At 34.5% G+C, this 17,854-nt stretch overlaps 1 protein-coding gene across 1 annotated transcript in view; it reads right to left on the bottom strand.

The window, feature by feature from the left end:
- Positions 1-498: 498 nt before the first annotated feature.
- The window catches only part of LOC128239396 (uncharacterized), a 32,302-nt gene continuing 14,946 nt past the window's right edge, over positions 499-17,854 (bottom strand). Inside the window, exons 3-18 of the mRNA XM_052956020.1 lie at positions 16,907-16,986; positions 16,440-16,538; positions 15,866-15,988; positions 14,552-14,674; positions 12,652-12,774; positions 12,160-12,282; positions 11,753-11,866; positions 9,980-10,093; positions 8,739-8,864; positions 7,595-8,456; positions 7,255-7,369; positions 6,884-7,028; positions 3,360-6,485; positions 2,952-2,999; positions 2,306-2,411; positions 499-1,940 (exon numbers count right to left, since the gene is read on the bottom strand). Coding sequence (XP_052811980.1) covers positions 1,901-1,940; positions 2,306-2,411; positions 2,952-2,999; positions 3,360-6,485; positions 6,884-7,028; positions 7,255-7,369; positions 7,595-8,456; positions 8,739-8,864; positions 9,980-10,093; positions 11,753-11,866; positions 12,160-12,282; positions 12,652-12,774; positions 14,552-14,674; positions 15,866-15,988; positions 16,440-16,538; positions 16,907-16,986 — 5,467 coding nt within the window. The 3' untranslated portion in view covers positions 499-1,900. The remainder of the gene's footprint in view (positions 1,941-2,305; positions 2,412-2,951; positions 3,000-3,359; positions 6,486-6,883; positions 7,029-7,254; positions 7,370-7,594; positions 8,457-8,738; positions 8,865-9,979; positions 10,094-11,752; positions 11,867-12,159; positions 12,283-12,651; positions 12,775-14,551; positions 14,675-15,865; positions 15,989-16,439; positions 16,539-16,906; positions 16,987-17,854) is intronic.

Genomic DNA, 17,854 nt, shown 5'->3' with positions numbered 1-17,854 from the left:
TTGATTTGATTAGGTTTTTCAACACTAGTTTGGGAAGATGGTAGGGGTTGGGTATCACTGTTTATGAATATATTTTAAATTACACCGTTAGAAATCCAGGATGCAGCAAACAAAAGGAAACAGTAATAAGATCCACAGCTCTCTCGACATCGTTAACTGAGCATACCAAGCACATTTCATTTGCTCATATTTGTCTTTTTCAAATGGCTTTATACACGAACTGTCGCCTCAGAATGAATAAACCTGCCATTCTCTCCAATAGCACTTTTATGTATAAGCTTATATATAATTAATATCTACAATATTCGATTGGGCAATTGTGAAGTTTGTGCACCTATAAACCTGGATTTTAACGACGAGTCATATCTTGATAACTGACCGTGAGAAGGCGAAACATTTTATGTCAGTTATATATATATAAAATTGTATAACTAGACAATAGACTACTTGCGTAAGATTTTGACAAAAAAAGTTTTATTGAGATATATAAAACCAAAGTAAAGATACACGCTTTTTTATTGTGTTGCAAACATTCCAACCCCTGTCAACACTCAAACAAACAATTAAAGATTCTAAAGAATAGAAAGAATTACACAAATATACATACTTTTTCCTATCTACAACCTGTTAGTATGGATATAAATTATTTCTTAAACGTACACTTTAATCATACAGTTTGCCAACAGAGTCAGTTGAGATGAGTGGTGGTTTTTATAATACAACATATTTATATCCCGCCTCCAACATCAATGGCACAACGCCATTGTTCCAAAACTGGTCAGGCGGAGACCCCATATTTTCTTATATTGGGTCACGTATCTATTCATCATACGAAACTGGCGTCTATTTTCCGTTTCCGATGAATATATGAAACATTTCATATAAAAGTGATGGCGTCTTGATCGATAAAACAGGCTGTTGACGTGACATATACGTTTCGGGTTAGTAGGCGACCCGATATGGGGTATATGGGGGGTAAACAAATCATTGAGCTCGTGATTTGCTCTCACCCGATATGGTTTTGCATTGCCCCGTATATCCTATATCGGGTCAATTCTAACTCCATAACTTATAAAATATAAAACATCAGATTTCCAACAGTATGCGTTACAAATATAAAGATATATACAAAGCTTATATGGTTATTCTCGAAATTACATTACTTACACTAATAAGCGGTGAATGAACTCTTAAGGATAGCATTTACGAAGTTCATTACAATGAAATCTCCCTTATTCAGATTGATTAACACAATACTTGCAAGGGTTTCCTTGTGTTAACTTAAGTACACTTCAATCATCATTTACATCATATGATGGCATTCATAAGAATAAACATATTCGACATGACTTTTTTAAGATACTATAAAATCTGTAATAAACAAACATATTGATGAACCTAGCTATTCCAGAAGGTATGAGATACATCTTATGTAAATAAGTAGTACATTGCATGATAGTTTAGAAGTTATATGAAAATATACACCGCTTCTACGTACGAATAAGCAATTCAAACTGCACATATATATTAGGATACAAGTTAATAAATTCTACAATGCTCAAAATACATGCGAAAAACAACATTGAAAATAAGAATTAGTTTCAGGCCTTTTTAAGTCTTAAACAATCTAACATTTTGTTGGAGGTACTTTTTACGAGTATTAACAAAGTGTCAATTCCCAGTATGCGATCATTTTAACAACATGATAGAAAGTGAATTTTCGGATGCTTTGTTAACGTTATAGTATTAAAAAAGTATCTGCAATACTGAGAAAAGTTCGTTAGTCAATCGCTATCACTTTCAATGATAGTGCAAAACTTCCTCCTATGTTTAAAATGGATCCTATGACTATTAATCAAAAGGAACATTGCTGTCTGTCTATGCGCGATGCCTGTACCGCTTAATAGTCTGTCAAAGTCACGTCATCCTCTTGCCTTGACCTATGCGTATAAAAACAAACAAACCATCAAGATGGTATAATGAGAAAATTATGTATTTATATAACGACTGAAAACCCGAACTGGGGATGGAATAGCTAAAAAGAAAATTAATATCAACACAGTTTCTTATGAAATTTATAGGTGAATGCTACACTATTGACCCTGTGCCATTATTTTGAATAATCCCAATAAAAAGCTGTTTTAAATACGAAGGACCACATTTTCCCACCAAACCTAGATATAGACATTCATTATTAATTGTGACATGAATATATGACCCGTGTTTAAATTTTTTCACTATTTTAAGCATCAATCATGCAATTGTGTAGGTTTTAATTTCAAGTTAGTGTTATGTAGTAACTTACTCTGAAGTTATTATTCTGTAGCGCCATACAGTATATGCAACAACAAGTCCTGCTAATACAAGGGCAACTGTTGCTAGAATCACCGCCAATGTCACTGGGAACGCATCTATAATAAAGTCAAAATAAACTTTTATTCTTTAAACTCCAAAAACAGAATAATACATGTGTAACATGAAGGCAAGTAGTAAAGGGATAAAAAAAACCCCAGATAATTTACAATCCCAAACACAAAATCAAACAAGCAGTGAACATTTGATGGACCAGGTATCAAAGGAAGATAAGATGTAATAAATCAAACGTTTAGTCATAAAATTTACCAAACTGATAAAAGGCTGTTGTTTTCTTTTATTTACTGTCATCGGCATATGACTTCAGAATTCTGCATTTGACTTGAGAAACGTCATATGTGTTTCATCGTTCATATTCTGTTGAAGGCTTTGACTTTCCATTCAAAATATTTGATAAGAAAAATATTGTAACATTCCGTCAGAACCATGAAAAAACTTTAAATATATTTGCACAAACTATACTAAATTTAGCAGGCAATAAACGTGGATACAAATTCGAAATCAAACATAATAAATCATTAAGGACGCGCAATATAGCAAATATGATTAATCCTAACAAGAACTAGATAAAATGATACCTTCAATGTTTGAAGTAAAGGTTGAAATGTCAAGTGTTTCATCTCTTTCTGTAAAATAAATTACTCGATATCAAATGGTATTGTAACATTTTAACTCAAACAGTTAACTGAATCTAGGAAATCATAGAACATATCGCCCTAAAAATAGATAAGTGGATAAGTCCTTTGTTTAAAGTACAATAACATTGGCGACCCCAATATGACACTAATGCAAGATGCATAATAAACACCATACTTGTATATTGGAAAAGTATGTGTATATGTCAGGAGCCGTTTACATCTAAAAAGGCTTCATGTCCTTACAAACATATGAGACGCCACATTTGCTGTGAGTTTGATTTACTATAATGCGAGTGTTCAAGAAAAAGGAAGACAATATGAAGATGTGTAAATGAAAAAAGCAGCTACCTTTCACATTGATGTACGCCTGCATCATGAGAAGGCTAGTGACCAAGTTGGATGCTACACAGTGGTAACTACCTTCATCCGAAAATGTCACATTATGGAAGGTCAATATCATATTTGTCGACGAAGTGGTGATTTGCTCATCGTTTTTAAACCAGGTGAAGGTAGGCGTAGGACTTCCTGTTGCGTTGCATGCAAGGTGTAAGGTTTGCCCTGCTACTACTGTTTCGTTTTTTAGTGGATACTGTATGGTAGGTGGGGTAGAACAGAAGACGTTGGCGTCATTTATCGCACCTAGGTGATCCATAAGACCTTCAGACATTTCGAATACTTCCAGGATTTTTAGTGAATCATTACTAGTCAATGTTAGAAATATGTCCTCAAAGGCGGAAATACTTTGCAAGCTGATGTTTTTATTGGGCAAGTCCGATGATGATAATACAATTTCATAAAGTGATGCAACAGCGTAGTGTGCACAATCCGTGAATGAGACGCACGTTTCTGAGTTGAAATATTCCGTTGTTACATTTGCCATGGCGATTTTCCAATAATTGACAATTTCAATCATATTGGCATCATCGGTTTGATTTTGAAGCATTGAAGCCGCATCTCTAGAAAAGCTCTCAACATCCGATAAATACAAATTACTAGACAAGTTTGCTTTAGCAATATCAATGGTTTTTGTCAATTCGGTGAAGCTCATATTGAACTCAGTTTCAGCAAAATTTGAATCAATTCCTAAATCCGTTAACGATGCATTTACAAAAGAATGCTTAACCTTTAGTCCAAGATCCTTCTGTACAAGTGTCGAATTAATCACAGCGCTTGCAGTTTCGCTTGTCATGGCATGCAATGACTGTATAGTGTCAAACAGGAAACTATGAATGTTCTTAAATTTAATACATTTTTGTAGGAATATTTCGGTTCTAATATCATATTCATTGTCCGTCTGATTATTGGTATAGCCTAACGTTTCAGCAATAATGTCAATAGTTTGATTCTTAAACGTTTCTGTAGCATTTGAATCGGTATCTCGTATTTGTCTATACTGCTTGTACGATACATTTAGTGATTCGTGTTCAACATGTCGTCGGTTGCGTCCGGGGTTTTCGATGGAATTTAGTATAGATGTAATAGTTTCTTTTGCAGCATTCAACAGACTTTGGAAAATGTCCTTAAAATTGATGCTTAGCTTTTTGGTTTTAAATCCAGTGTTAAATGCGTTAACATCGCAGTGGACATCAAAAACTGTAATATCATGTGTGGAAAGTGTTACTTGAAATCCGCAATTTCGGACATCAATGATATTTTCTATTCCGTATTTCATCACGAAATCTAATGCAGAAACACCCAATTTCACTACCTGCTTAACAGCTTCAAGAGCTTTCTTTGCTTCATCTAATAACGATTCCGCTGCCTTTAATCCTAGCTTAGCCGAATCAAGTGAAGCAATAGCTATGTCTAAAACAACCCTCGAACGATCGACACTAATTTGTGCAGCCGACACTACCTCTTTTGCAGCATCAAAGGCTAACAATGCAATATGGAAACCCCCCTTGGCATTTTCTAGTGCTGAATAGGCAGCAGCTCGAAAGGTTCTGCAAAGCACGTTATTACCAACGCAGATTGGATCAAGATGGGAAGTCTTACAGCTGGTAAACTTACAACATGGATATGATACTCTTTTGCCCCATACTAGTTTGTGACAAGTTTTGCATATTAATCCTCCAATACAGATTTTTTTGCATTCATTTATCTTACATAGTGAGTCAACCTTTGTTTGTGCTTCTCTTAATTTACCTGATGCGTCATGAAATGGTTTCTTTGCATCTTCAAGTTTAATATTTGCTTCATCAAGTGCACGTACAGCATCGTCGAATTGATCATTCGTATTAAGAACTATCGCCTTTTTATCTTCAAGCCAGTTCTGAGCAGAGGTTAACCCTCTTTGAGCCTTTGTAAGAATGTCCTGTAATTTACTGATTCTATTCTTTGCCTCATCAGCAATTGTTATTGTAAATCTACGAAGTGCAGCTAAATAACCATCTTCAAAACTACCATTTCCATCGTCATCGGCTACGAATGTTCCGTTCACATCAAACGTCAAAAGGTTCCATTCATTTCCCAGTTCTGCAAATATTTGTAGCTGTGCTTTGTATGTTTCCCACATATTGCTTTCCATGTATAAATACACACCCTTATTCGTTATAAAAAGGTCTCTTTGCTCCTTCATTCCGAAAAATCTGGCTTTTACACGTAGCATGACAGCAAACTTCCCATTATAAACTTTGCTTATTGCAAACCCAAATCCTACACCAGCTTCTATTTCAAGGAAGCGTCCGAGCTTAGAAAATGGAGAGGCAAAACCCAAACCTCTGATGGCATTTTCCCCTTTTAGAACACTATACGCGCGCTCAAACCGGCTGCATGCTCCTAAACTATCTATGGAATAAACAAATTCAATTTCTACTCCGATAATTTTTAATCCAAAAATATCGAGATCGCCTTTAAAGCGAAGTCCAGCTCCGTTCATTTCCTTGAACTTCAAGGCAGCTTGTTCAGTCACATTACTGATCAGCATATTTACTCCGTTTTGAACGGCATTTGTTACTGCCTTTAAACGCTGCGTAACGTTGTGTTCGGTAATTTGTTCATTTTCTCTTAAGGAATCCAAAAATGCATCAGTGTCGTTTTGCAATCGCGTCCAGCCATCTTGCCACACACGAGTTATTAGTCGAATCACTTCATGAATATCTGGTACATCGCCTATACGTAAAAGGTTTTGAATAATGTCCAAAAGAGTCTGCCCTGTCGTTATAACCACATTTAGCAATTTGGTTGAATGGCTCGACAACAGTGTTTGGTATCTATTTAAAACATCTTGCGAGAGATAAACCAACCTCTCACTTGTGTGTTTCAAATCATGTACTTGTTTTGCTTTAAAAAATATCTTGTTGTAAGCTTCATCCTCTAGATCACTGGCAAGAAAAACATAGGCTTTACCATTGATATCTGGTTTTATAATATGTAAAACTGGTGCATCGAGAAAGGTGTTAGCGTGTAAAATGACCGACATGAATATTCCTGCAGGGTTTGCATGGCGGCCACAAAAACTTCTTGAAATATTTCCTAAAAAAGAAACCTTTAATGAAATAATGTACTCAGCACCTTGTATCTTGTTTCATGAATTTATCCAATACTTATTTATGTAGGTCTCAGAATTTAGGGTGCAATCTGGATACTCGTGTGTTGACTAAAATAAATTATGGAGTAGAATTAAATTTTTCGTATCCATGTCTAAGTAAGTAGAATGCAATGATACAAATGGTGGTTTTATCTATTGAACCACACTAGTTTATCTTAGAGATAGGCTAAAAAACATAGGTATATAGGCACACAGTTCTGTAAAGGGACACATAGATAACCCTTTTGGTTCGAATCAACAAACATTTTATAGCAAAAAATAGCATTAAAGAGCCTAGTATGTAATATTCAGTAGATATGTCATTCTTTTACATATCACTTGCCTCCAAGCGAAGCTATAGCATAAGCATCGCCAGTACTTCCGCCTCGAATAGTTTGATTTCCAAACTCAGTAACAAATGTTAATTCTAAATCGACAAATGCTTGAGCCACAAAACGCCACTCCTCGAGGATTAAACTTTTCATTATCTGAAGATATTTAACAGTATATCAGAAAACTTAAATGCAGTCAAACAATAGCCCTTAGGTAGCTTATTAATCTTACGCACTTTTATTTGTAACTTCTTTGATGGTATATTTTTAATAATGAAATTTATTTTTTATTAGACACATTCTAAACCCTTTAGCAAACGACATTTTTATATGAATATATTGAGTTGTCATAATAAAAATATATATTGCTATACAAGCTTACATTTGTTAGAGACGGAATTGAAAGGAACACATTTGCCGTTTTTACTGATACTCGGAATGTTTGAGTCACCAATACAGCATCGCCTCCAATCCATATATTTGATTCTTGAAACACTCTGGAAGTAAATTATTCAAAAAGTTTATAGTACGGTCTTGTTGTTTAAAACTTTCCTCTGTTATTTATTAAAAGTTGTATCAGATGTTTTAACAGCTTGTAATATTAATGAATAAGTCACTAACTTTGGATGATATCATAGAGTATTCGTCTGGTTTAGTCCGTCGTGTAAAACGTTATGACTCTGGCCTAAGTTGCGATAAGAAAAGGTTATTGATCAACTTACGGGTACTGAAATACTTCATCGCCATTCCATTGTTGCACATGTGTTGACTTTGCATGTACGTCAATGTGTTTTTGAAGAGAAAATCCTAGTCCTGTTGGCTTGATATAAACACCAGGGTTGTTAAATTTATTTTGGATCTTGTCCGTAGACTCTTCCGGAAGGATTAGAAATACAGATCCTCCATTCACCTGACAGACATCAACAATGATGCAGAATTTTTTATTACTGACTTCGGCCGGTGACGTGATTTCTTTACCATAGATTGACATCTTAAAACTGTTGCCAAACTTCAAAACTGTATAAAGGCGATCGGAGGTCAAAGGTGCCCCCTTGCATTCTGTCTGTTGAATTTCGCTCCCTCGACGGAGATCGGTTTGCAAATCATTAACACCAAGTGATTTGTTGCCATTCGGGGAGAATTTTAACCAATCAGGCAATGAATTTTCAATATTGTGAAAGAATGATGATAAAAATGAATTAGAAACCAGGAAGTCTCTAACATCTCGCGGTGTTATGTCGAAACTCCAGCAATTTAGCGTTCTTTCCTCAATATATGGAACGCCATCCTTGACATCGCGTGACAAAGATCCGGTTATAAGTTTAAAATCGTCAGTTCCCATGACGACTTCCATTCCTGATATGGACACTGGAAGGGCTATTTTGTTTGTTTCAACAAATACAATTCCATAAGTATACTTTATTTTATGATCAGTTTTCAATCTGTACCATTTTGATGTTGATGAAAGTAGAATATCAAAATCAGCTCCCTCGTTGCATTTCGTTAGCTGAATTGTTGAGCAGCCTCGGGGTAGAAACTGTCGCACTAAACCATATTTGGAAAATGCACTTGGTTCTGTTGAACCTGGCAACGTAAAGTAATGTAACTATTATGATTTATACTACTCTTTTAACTCTGTTGATACCTGACATACTTAGACACTGTGACCAATGCGTACCATTTTAAATAAAGCCTTTTATTTGTCAATATTTAAGATAAATCAGAGCAAAATATGTAATCGAACTGAGTCAGCTTGTTGATCAAATGCAAATTTAGCTATAAATTGGTGTGTTTTTTTTATGGAAACTTAAATAAGACTATTGTCATAGCAAAGCAAAAGGTACAACATTAGGTTATTGTCTTTACCAGAACAAGTGCCGCCGTTATCGTCCAAGGTGTTGTTGCCGCTGCATTTACAAACAAATGAACCGAATGTGTTTATACATTCATCCTCGCAGCCCCCATTTAGAAATCCTAGGCACTCATTCAAATCTAGATAAATGAAACCATTGCATTAGTTGAAACGGCGTTTTTCTTGTATTCAAAATGCTTCAGACAACAAATGATACAATGAGTTTATCCATCCATAATCTAAGGCATACATGATGATTTAACGGAAAATAGGAAAAATGAGACAGAGACACCATAACACATTAAGTACTATTCAAAGTGAAGATCTCACTTAATGTCTAAATTCAACTTATTCAAAGTATTCTTGTTTATGCGTACGTACTTGCAAACATGCGTGAGGTTGTGTTTGTCTTTATTGTTTTTGTGTATATGCGTGAAGTAACAATTTCAAGTATGCCATATCATAAGTCTTCATAACCGAGTCATATCTATTCATTGATGTTGTTCTTTTGTAAAAAACTTACATGAGTAAAGCGTATTACAAATTTATTTGAAATGTCTTTCTTCCAATAGTTATATACCAACATTAAACATCATTGACATATTTCCTTGAAGACTGACCGTGACGTCCATAGCTCTTCCTTAATAAAACTTAACAGTTAAAGCGGTCAAGTGTTGAAACCCGTGGCCAGCATTTAACGAAGATCATCACGCGAACACGTTCAATGTGAAATGGTTAAGAAAAAATATTGTAGGATCAAGAAAGTTTGTTTAATATTGTTTGAGTGACACTCTTTTAATTGTAAACATAACTCGCAAAAGATGTACACACTGCCTAAACTGACCAATAAAGCTCGCAAAAGAGGTTGTAAAACAACACAGATATGGTTATTCTAGAAGGCGATCAATAATAAGATGCTACTGTGCATGTTTCTGTAGTTTTTTCATATGAAAAATTATCCAAGTTGTTGTTAATTTCAATTACAAAAAAAATACAGTATGGAATATTTCAGAAGTCGAAAAAAAACGGTTTATAATGCATCTTACACATATTGCGAGTAAGATGAAAACTTTTACAAATTTAAACAAAGGCGAATTTATCTATTTGCTAACATTATTTACTTTCATTTATGGATTATAATAAATGTACCACAAACTTGTATTGTATATAACAGTGTCTTGTTTGAATCTGTAAATAATGATTTTGACTGCTCTAAGCATTATACGAAAGTTTTTGAATGTAGGACTTCACAAACCCAGTTCGCAGAGCATTCCCGTATAGCCGTTTGCACAAGAGCAGGTATACCCTCCAATAAGATCAATACAAAAACCTCCATTCGCACATGAGACGCCTTGACATTCGTCTGTGTCTGTTAAGGAAAATGATATGGAATTAACATCATACAGATTTAGCGACGATTTGGAAATAACAAGATGTCAGTTGAGTGTATTTGTGGACAATGTTGTATATATTAGGAAAGGTCTGATGAAATGTTCTGCTTTAGATGATGATTAGATTTGCACTCGGACGTTTACCTATAAACACTGACAAGTTAATATAAGCTCAGTTAATGTACTATTGTATTAGTTTAAAATTTGGGTTAAGGGAAAGAAACTCTACAAGAGGAAAAACCTTGTGTTATATATCAATATAGTTTTACATACTGTTACAGGTGTATTTATCCCAAACATGTAATCATTACAGTAAAGCGTATTCCAGCTTTTTTTAAATGTCTTTCTTTTTCTTCCAATAGTTATATACCAACATTAAACATCATTGACATATTTCCTTTAAGACTGACCATGACGTCCATAACTCTTCTTTAATAAAACCTAACAGTTAAAGCAGTCAAGTGTTGAAACCCGTGGCCAGCATTTAACGAAGATCATCACGCGAACACGTTCAATGTGAAATGATTAAGAAAACAAATATTGTAGGATCAATAAAGTTTGTTTAATATTGTTTGACTCACACTATTTTAAATGAAAACATAACTCGTAAAACATGTACACACTGCCTAAACTTACCAATAAAGCTCGCAAAAGAGGTTGTAAAACAACACAGATATGGTTATTCTAGAAGGCGATCGATGATAAGATACTACTGAGCTTGTTTCTGTAGTTTTTCATATGAAAACATTTTCCAAGTTGTTGTTAATTTCAATTACAAAATATAATACAGTATGGAATATTTCAGAAGTCGAAAAAAAAAACGGTTTAAAATGCATCTTACACATATTGCGAGTGAGATGAAAACTTTTGCAAATTTATTTAAATTAAACAAAGGCGAATTTATCTATTTGCTAACATTAATTACGTTCATTTATGGATTATAATAAATGTACCACAAACTTGTATTGTATATAACAGTGTCTTGTTCGCAGTCAGTGCATTTGTATGAAGTGGGATGCTGTGTCACAACAGCACGGAACAGTATTGAGGATATTTAAAGTCAACTATAACCCGTTTAAATAAAAGCGCTGAACGTGTTGAAAGGCTGTAGGCGCGATAAGCCCTATTCTTCTTTATTTATATAATGTTCACAGGCAATTACATCAAATCCCAAAACTATTTGAAGTGACCCATAATTGTAACCGATATACTGTCAATTACCAATTGCCAAAAAGTAATTTTGACGATACTTGATTTCGATTCGCGGAACTAAAATCTGTAAGCCCGCGGTCTTCAGCTTATATATATATAGTTAAAATACATACACATGATGAAGTTAAATTTAATTTATTCATATCAATTGGAATTTTATCCAACTATAAAAATGCAATGTTGCTGCAAACATTAAAATGTGTTTAAGCTTAATTGTTCCTAAAAACATTCAGTATAACATAACAATCTAAACATGGCTTTGTATGTTATACGCAGTTTACAAACTCAGCAGTCGGACTTAAGAGGATTTATGGACATAACCTTCGTTTCTGTTTATAAAAAACCTTAAGGTTTGAATCTGTAAAAAATGATTATGACTGCTATAAGCATATTACGAAAGTTTTTTAATTTAGGACTTCACAAACCGATTTCGCAGAGCATTCCTGTATAGCCTTTAGCACAAGAGCAGGTATACCCTCCAATAAGATCAATACAAAATCCTCCATTCTCACATGAGACGCCTTGACATTCGTCTGTGTCTGTTAAGCAAATTAGTCTGGCATTAATATCATACAGAAGTTAGCGACGATTTGCAAATTACAAGGTGTCAGTTGATTGTCATGTGTGGTCTATATTGTATATATTAGAAAAGGTCTAATGAAATGTTCTACTTTACATCATGATCAGAATTGCACTCGAACGTTACCTATTAACACTTACGTTGATATAAGCTCAGTTAATGTACTATTGCATTAGTATAAAAATTGGCTTAAGGGAATGAAACTCCACAAGAGAAAACCCTTGTGTTTTATATCAATATAGTTTTACATACTGTTACAGGTATATTTATCTGTCCCAAGCATGTAACCATTCTCACAGCTGCATGTGTAGCTGCCGGGAGTATTAGTACAATTCTGGGAACACTGAGACGTTTCTTCTAAACATTCGTCTATGTCTAAGAACATATATAGGTTGCAACATTTTAAGAAATGTACACAATCGGCAATATATTTGTATTAAATGATGTTGTATCTTGCATGCCTTTATATGGATGATGGTTGTATAATCTTTTAACTGGAGTTTAAAAAAAAGTTCACAAATATTGTTAACAATATTCTTAAGTTTGTGCTTTCAATATTAACATTCATTTCGGTATTTGAATTATCTGTATGCCCGTTAGCTTGAAATGGAATAAATTGACTTTGCAAGTGAAAAAACGAAGCGTTTTTCCTCGATAAATATTGTTTCTTGACAATAGAATTCTTCAGTATATTATGAACTGTAAAACATTGAAAATAAGCATAATCTTGAAGGAGGAATGTACCTGTACATGCACTTCCATTACCGTGAGGCTCAAAACCTTTTCGGCAGTTACATCGGTATGCCCCTTCTGTGTTGATACAGATGTGATCACACGTATGGTTGCCTGTGTCACACTCATTTACGTCTTTGAAACAGAAAATGATGGGTTACATATACAGAATACATGCAAAAAACAATTAGTTAAATATTTTAATTACAATCAATACTGTGTTTCACTATCTTTCAGCAAGATATTTCATTTTGGTTTAAAAATAGTTAAGTTATTTTGTAGCACACATGCATATAGGTATATATGTGTGTGTGTGTGTGTGCCTATGTGTGTATGTGTGTGTGTGTGCGTGTGTGTGTGTATGTGTGTGTGTGCGTGCGTGCGTGCATGCGTGCGTGCGTGTGTGTGTGTGTGAGTGTGTGTTTGTGTGCGCGTGCGCGTGTGTAGGTGAGTGTGTGTGTATGTGTGTGTGTGTTTGTGCGTGTGTGCGTGTGCGAGTGTTTGTCCGTGTGCGCGTGTGTGTGTTTTGGTGTTTGTTTTGTGTGTATGTGTGTGTGTGGGTGCGTGTGCGCGCGTGTATGTGCGTGTGTGTGTGTGTGTGTGTGTGATTGTGAAAAACGTGTATATATTGTATAAAATGAACTTAATTGCCAAGTATAAAATGGTTAACATAGGATACATCGTGCTAGAAACACAATAAATACAAATTAATAAACATTTCAGAGACGCAATAGAAGTATAGAATGAAACTGAATACTATCTTAAGTGTAAATTTAATTACCATATCAAATTAAAAAATATGTTTAAGAATCATTTTACTCGTTTGAGCAATGTAGTATTCTGGTATGGTATCGTGTCGAGGTATTGAGGTACGTTTTATCGATGTTTGATGTTTAAGTACCGTTAGTAGGCAAAATATTTCGGAAGAGATATCTTAAAACAGAGATGAGATAGAAAGGAGAGTTGAAAAAAGAGAGTGAAGATATGGTCACTCAGCCCCATGGGTCAATGTAAGCCTGTCTGGAAATCAATTACACAATATGTATTATATACTTTTGGAGAAGAAATGATGAGATGTTTTGATGAAACATAATTTGCAAATATCAATGGTTGAATCCTCGTCAAGATAATGGTCACATTAAAAGAGACAGGGGTGGAGATTGGAACGAACGCATTTAGATTTTCAGTCATATTTGATCTTTGCTTCACGTAGAACGGGCAGGTCAGATGATAGTGTGCTGTTGTCTCAACATAAACATATATAAAAAATGGATCTTCAAAAATGTGTTTAGAGTAAATATGTTCTTTCAAATAAGTACAAGACGTCCTTAGCATTGCGTGCTGAATACCCGAGAAAAGTTGTAAAACTGTAACGGATTCCGTGTGCAATTACATGTATGCTACAAATGATCGTTCTGCCAAATAAAGCAATGCATACTAGATAAATCCATAAGTATATTTGTCTCCCGCCTCAATACAACTGATTTTTCATATGACGTAGATAACCATCTTATAACCGTGTTATGCCCAGAGATTGCAATGCAAATTGCTCGGACAAAAACAGTAAAAGTATTGGAAGTGACTCTCTCGTGGTAACTGACTGTGCCAACGCAAAATCCCTTATGACAATCTTGTTTATGTTTGTGATGTATATTCAACCGCTGTTATTTACATTGTTTGTTGATGTGAACTCATTATTGTAACCCTGCCTCTAGACAGAAGTTGAGAGGTGTGTATTTTACAATGCATATTTTACAGATACAAAAATCCATAGTCATATTATTTAGTTTATATCCGATATTGCAAAGTGTTGACAATTATTTTCAAACTTAATTATTTTGCTCAACCATTCACGAAATGAATTACTAAAAAATGTATATTTATGTTAGTACAGGGTATTTGTTTTAAATACCTTTGCACGTGTTTGAACTAGTGTCTGGGTAATATCCGGTATCACAACTGCATTCGTACGATCCGGGGAAATTGTGGCATAGCTGATCACAGGGGAACGGAGTTTGGTTGCATTCATCTATGTCTAAATATACAATTTAAGTATTAAGACAATAATAAGATATGAAATAATAGCATCTCCTTAAAGTTTGCAATCTGCAATTGCTAGGCTTTATAAACTCAAACACATTAACCATTGCATCGACGTCCGTCAGAAGCAAGTGTGTAGCCATCCTTACAGCTGCACTGATGTGTCCCTGGCATGTTTGTATACGTGTGAGCACATCCTCCATTGTTTGATAAGCACTCATTTGTATCTATTTAAGGAATAAATTGCAGGGTTGATGTCATTATCGGGGTATAAACGCAATTGGGTTGGTTAATGTGTGTGGAGTCCGAAGGACACCACGCGTACTTTGACCAACCCAATTGCGTTCATATCCCCGATAATGACATCAACCCCGCAATTCATTCTTTATATTTACACCAATAATTCATTATTTCAGTCCAGAATGGTTAAAAAATACTTTTTTTCATTTAAGAAAACCTTTCAGTAATCCGTTCTTACCCATTCTGTAAATAGAACGACCCGACTATAACCGGAAGCATTTTTTTTCAAATGACGTCACAATAACGCGGGAAAAGATCAACCACTTGAAATCACTTTAAAACGTAAAATTGAAACACTTTTGGTACCAATATATTAAAAATATAATAAACTAACACTTTTAAAAATGTTGATCTATATCTTACGGGACCTGCAGACACAATACAACCAATAACAAGATCAATAGCTTTCATGTATATTGTTATGCAATGAATTACGATCCGAACATATCCGAAGATGTTGCTTTCATCGATTGATGAACGCAATTGCCGAAAGGCAGTTCATTTAAGGAATGGAAGTTGAGGTGTAAATATTAGAATCATATTACAGAAACATGATTGCGTGTTAAGTACTAGTTCAAAGATACATAAGGTAACAATTTTTTTTTCACATTGATGTCCATCAATGTAAATACGCATATATCTATAATTCTATTATAGAAGTAAATACAAATTTCGAGCAAGACCCATAAACACATGCACAACACTCTCCCGCCTAGACATTTTGATTTCACAGCAACAAACTACCTAAATGACAGCAGTAACATAAACATCAAAAACATTAATAGATATGACAAAAGAGTTTCCGTGTTCATACGGTCAGTTATCAACAGACGGCATGCTTCCTACCGCATATATAGATTCATGTCTAAGCAGTTTTCAAGCATACCTTCACATGTTTTAAGGTCAGTCGTTAACACATATCCTCTGTTACATGAGCACGAGAAAGACCCAACGTTGTTAGTGCAGACGTGCTGGCAGCCGCCATTAATTGCGGAACACTCGTTTGTATCTGAAACACATTCAGCCTGTCACAATTTTTATATTGAACCATCAGTTTAGTAAAAAGTATTATTTTAGTACATAAAATTTTATTTGTCGTTGTAGTACGGCTTCACACTCGACAGCGTCATTCTGTATACATATATGAAATTTTCATTGTATTAGTGTTCTATACACGCTTATTCAAAACAAATAGCGCACATTTTTATCGTCCTGGTTAAAGAAAGTCATAGGTGGTATTGCTCTGTTTCATTCAGCGCTTAGGTCGGTTATTGAACCTTTAAAATATGATTTAGATTGAAATGTGCGATAACTTTCAGAAACATATAATAAAAAATGCGTAGTCACAGCATCTACCTTTCAAAAGAGGTAAAACATTTTTTCTTTGGTGTACTTAAGCTACACGCAACTATTTATATTATTCTTGAATGTAATTATATCTAAATGTAAATACTATATACCTTGACACATCGGACGCTGATAGCCCGTTTTGCAGCTACATATGTTAGGGGATATACACCTGTTGTTGTTCAAACATGATGTCGACCCAAAACACAAGGCTGTATCAAAATAATGTACATATACATTCAATTGACTTTATAACATCGACAACATCGTCATCGACAACATCGTCATCATCATCATCATCATCATCATCATCATCATCATCATCATCATCATCATCATCATCATCATCATCATCATCATCATCATCATCATCATCGCCAACAGCAGCAGCAGCATCTATCATCAATATCACAATCATCATCGTTAAGATTAGACATTTTATAATAATATGCTGAAAAAAGGGTCTCGGTTGGCAAGGCGGAGATTGAGAGTTGCAAATAACAACATGAAACTGAAGAAAAAAATATCACTACTATATAAGGTAATACTAGTACTTACTCATTTATATTATAAAACTTACGTTTGTCACAATCTGGGCCGGCATATCCCTCGCAGCAAATCTTACTGTAACACGTCTTGTAACACGTATTATACTTCGTCCTTTAAGACACAAATATGATTATAGTATTTTCATTGTAGTGAAATGAACCTTACAGTATACAGGTATATAAAAACAAAGCCATATGTTAAGCATTTTACTTCTTTAATATACAAATCCAGCGGTGGGTGGTTTCACTGCTATGATTTAACACTCACAAGAGTCCTGAAATGGCTGACAGTTGTCTGTTTCTTTATAATGAATCACCATTCGTAACATTTTTATGAGTAAAATGCCAACAAAATTAAAGTTCAATTGTCGTTGATGCGATTGTATCGACAGAACGTATTCGACACTTGTTTTGGCGTATTAATTGGATCAAAACTTGAAAAATGAAAGTAGAAATGTTAAAATGAAGGAACGTGATTAATTTGCAGGCTTATTCGTTGTGTAATTGTAGATGTGCATTTCATACCAGCGCATTAACAAATAAACCTGCAGATTCCAATTATAAATTGAGGGTTATGAGGAGGTATATGTTTTTTTTATATGTTATGTATATATTTCTGGTTAAATAAACAAAATTATATAGAACACATCTATATTTTGTACAAAAAAAACGCCCGCCGAAACTAAACATATGTATTTTTGATTCGTGTTCACCGGGAAATATTTGTTTAGTCTTTCAATCACACATCGTTGACCACATTACATTTTATTGTTTCCCACTTGTCTTAAGGTTCTATTTATTACCTCATTCAAGCTCTTTTTTGTCGGGGCCGATGTGCCCCTTTTTTCATCCATCTGTTTGGAAACGGCCCTAGGGCCAAACGCCACTTTGTTGAATATTTTTATTGTTACGTTTTGGCCGAAAATTTACCTGTTTATCGTTAACAACAGTACATCATGAGAGATCACTGCTTAAGACAT

This window comes from Mya arenaria, chromosome 6, assembly GCF_026914265.1.
Source record: "Mya arenaria isolate MELC-2E11 chromosome 6, ASM2691426v1".
NCBI classification, from domain to species: domain Eukaryota; kingdom Metazoa; phylum Mollusca; class Bivalvia; order Myida; family Myidae; genus Mya; species Mya arenaria.
Note: the sequence above shows the minus strand (reverse complement) of the source record. Positions and strands in the feature narration are given on the sequence as shown.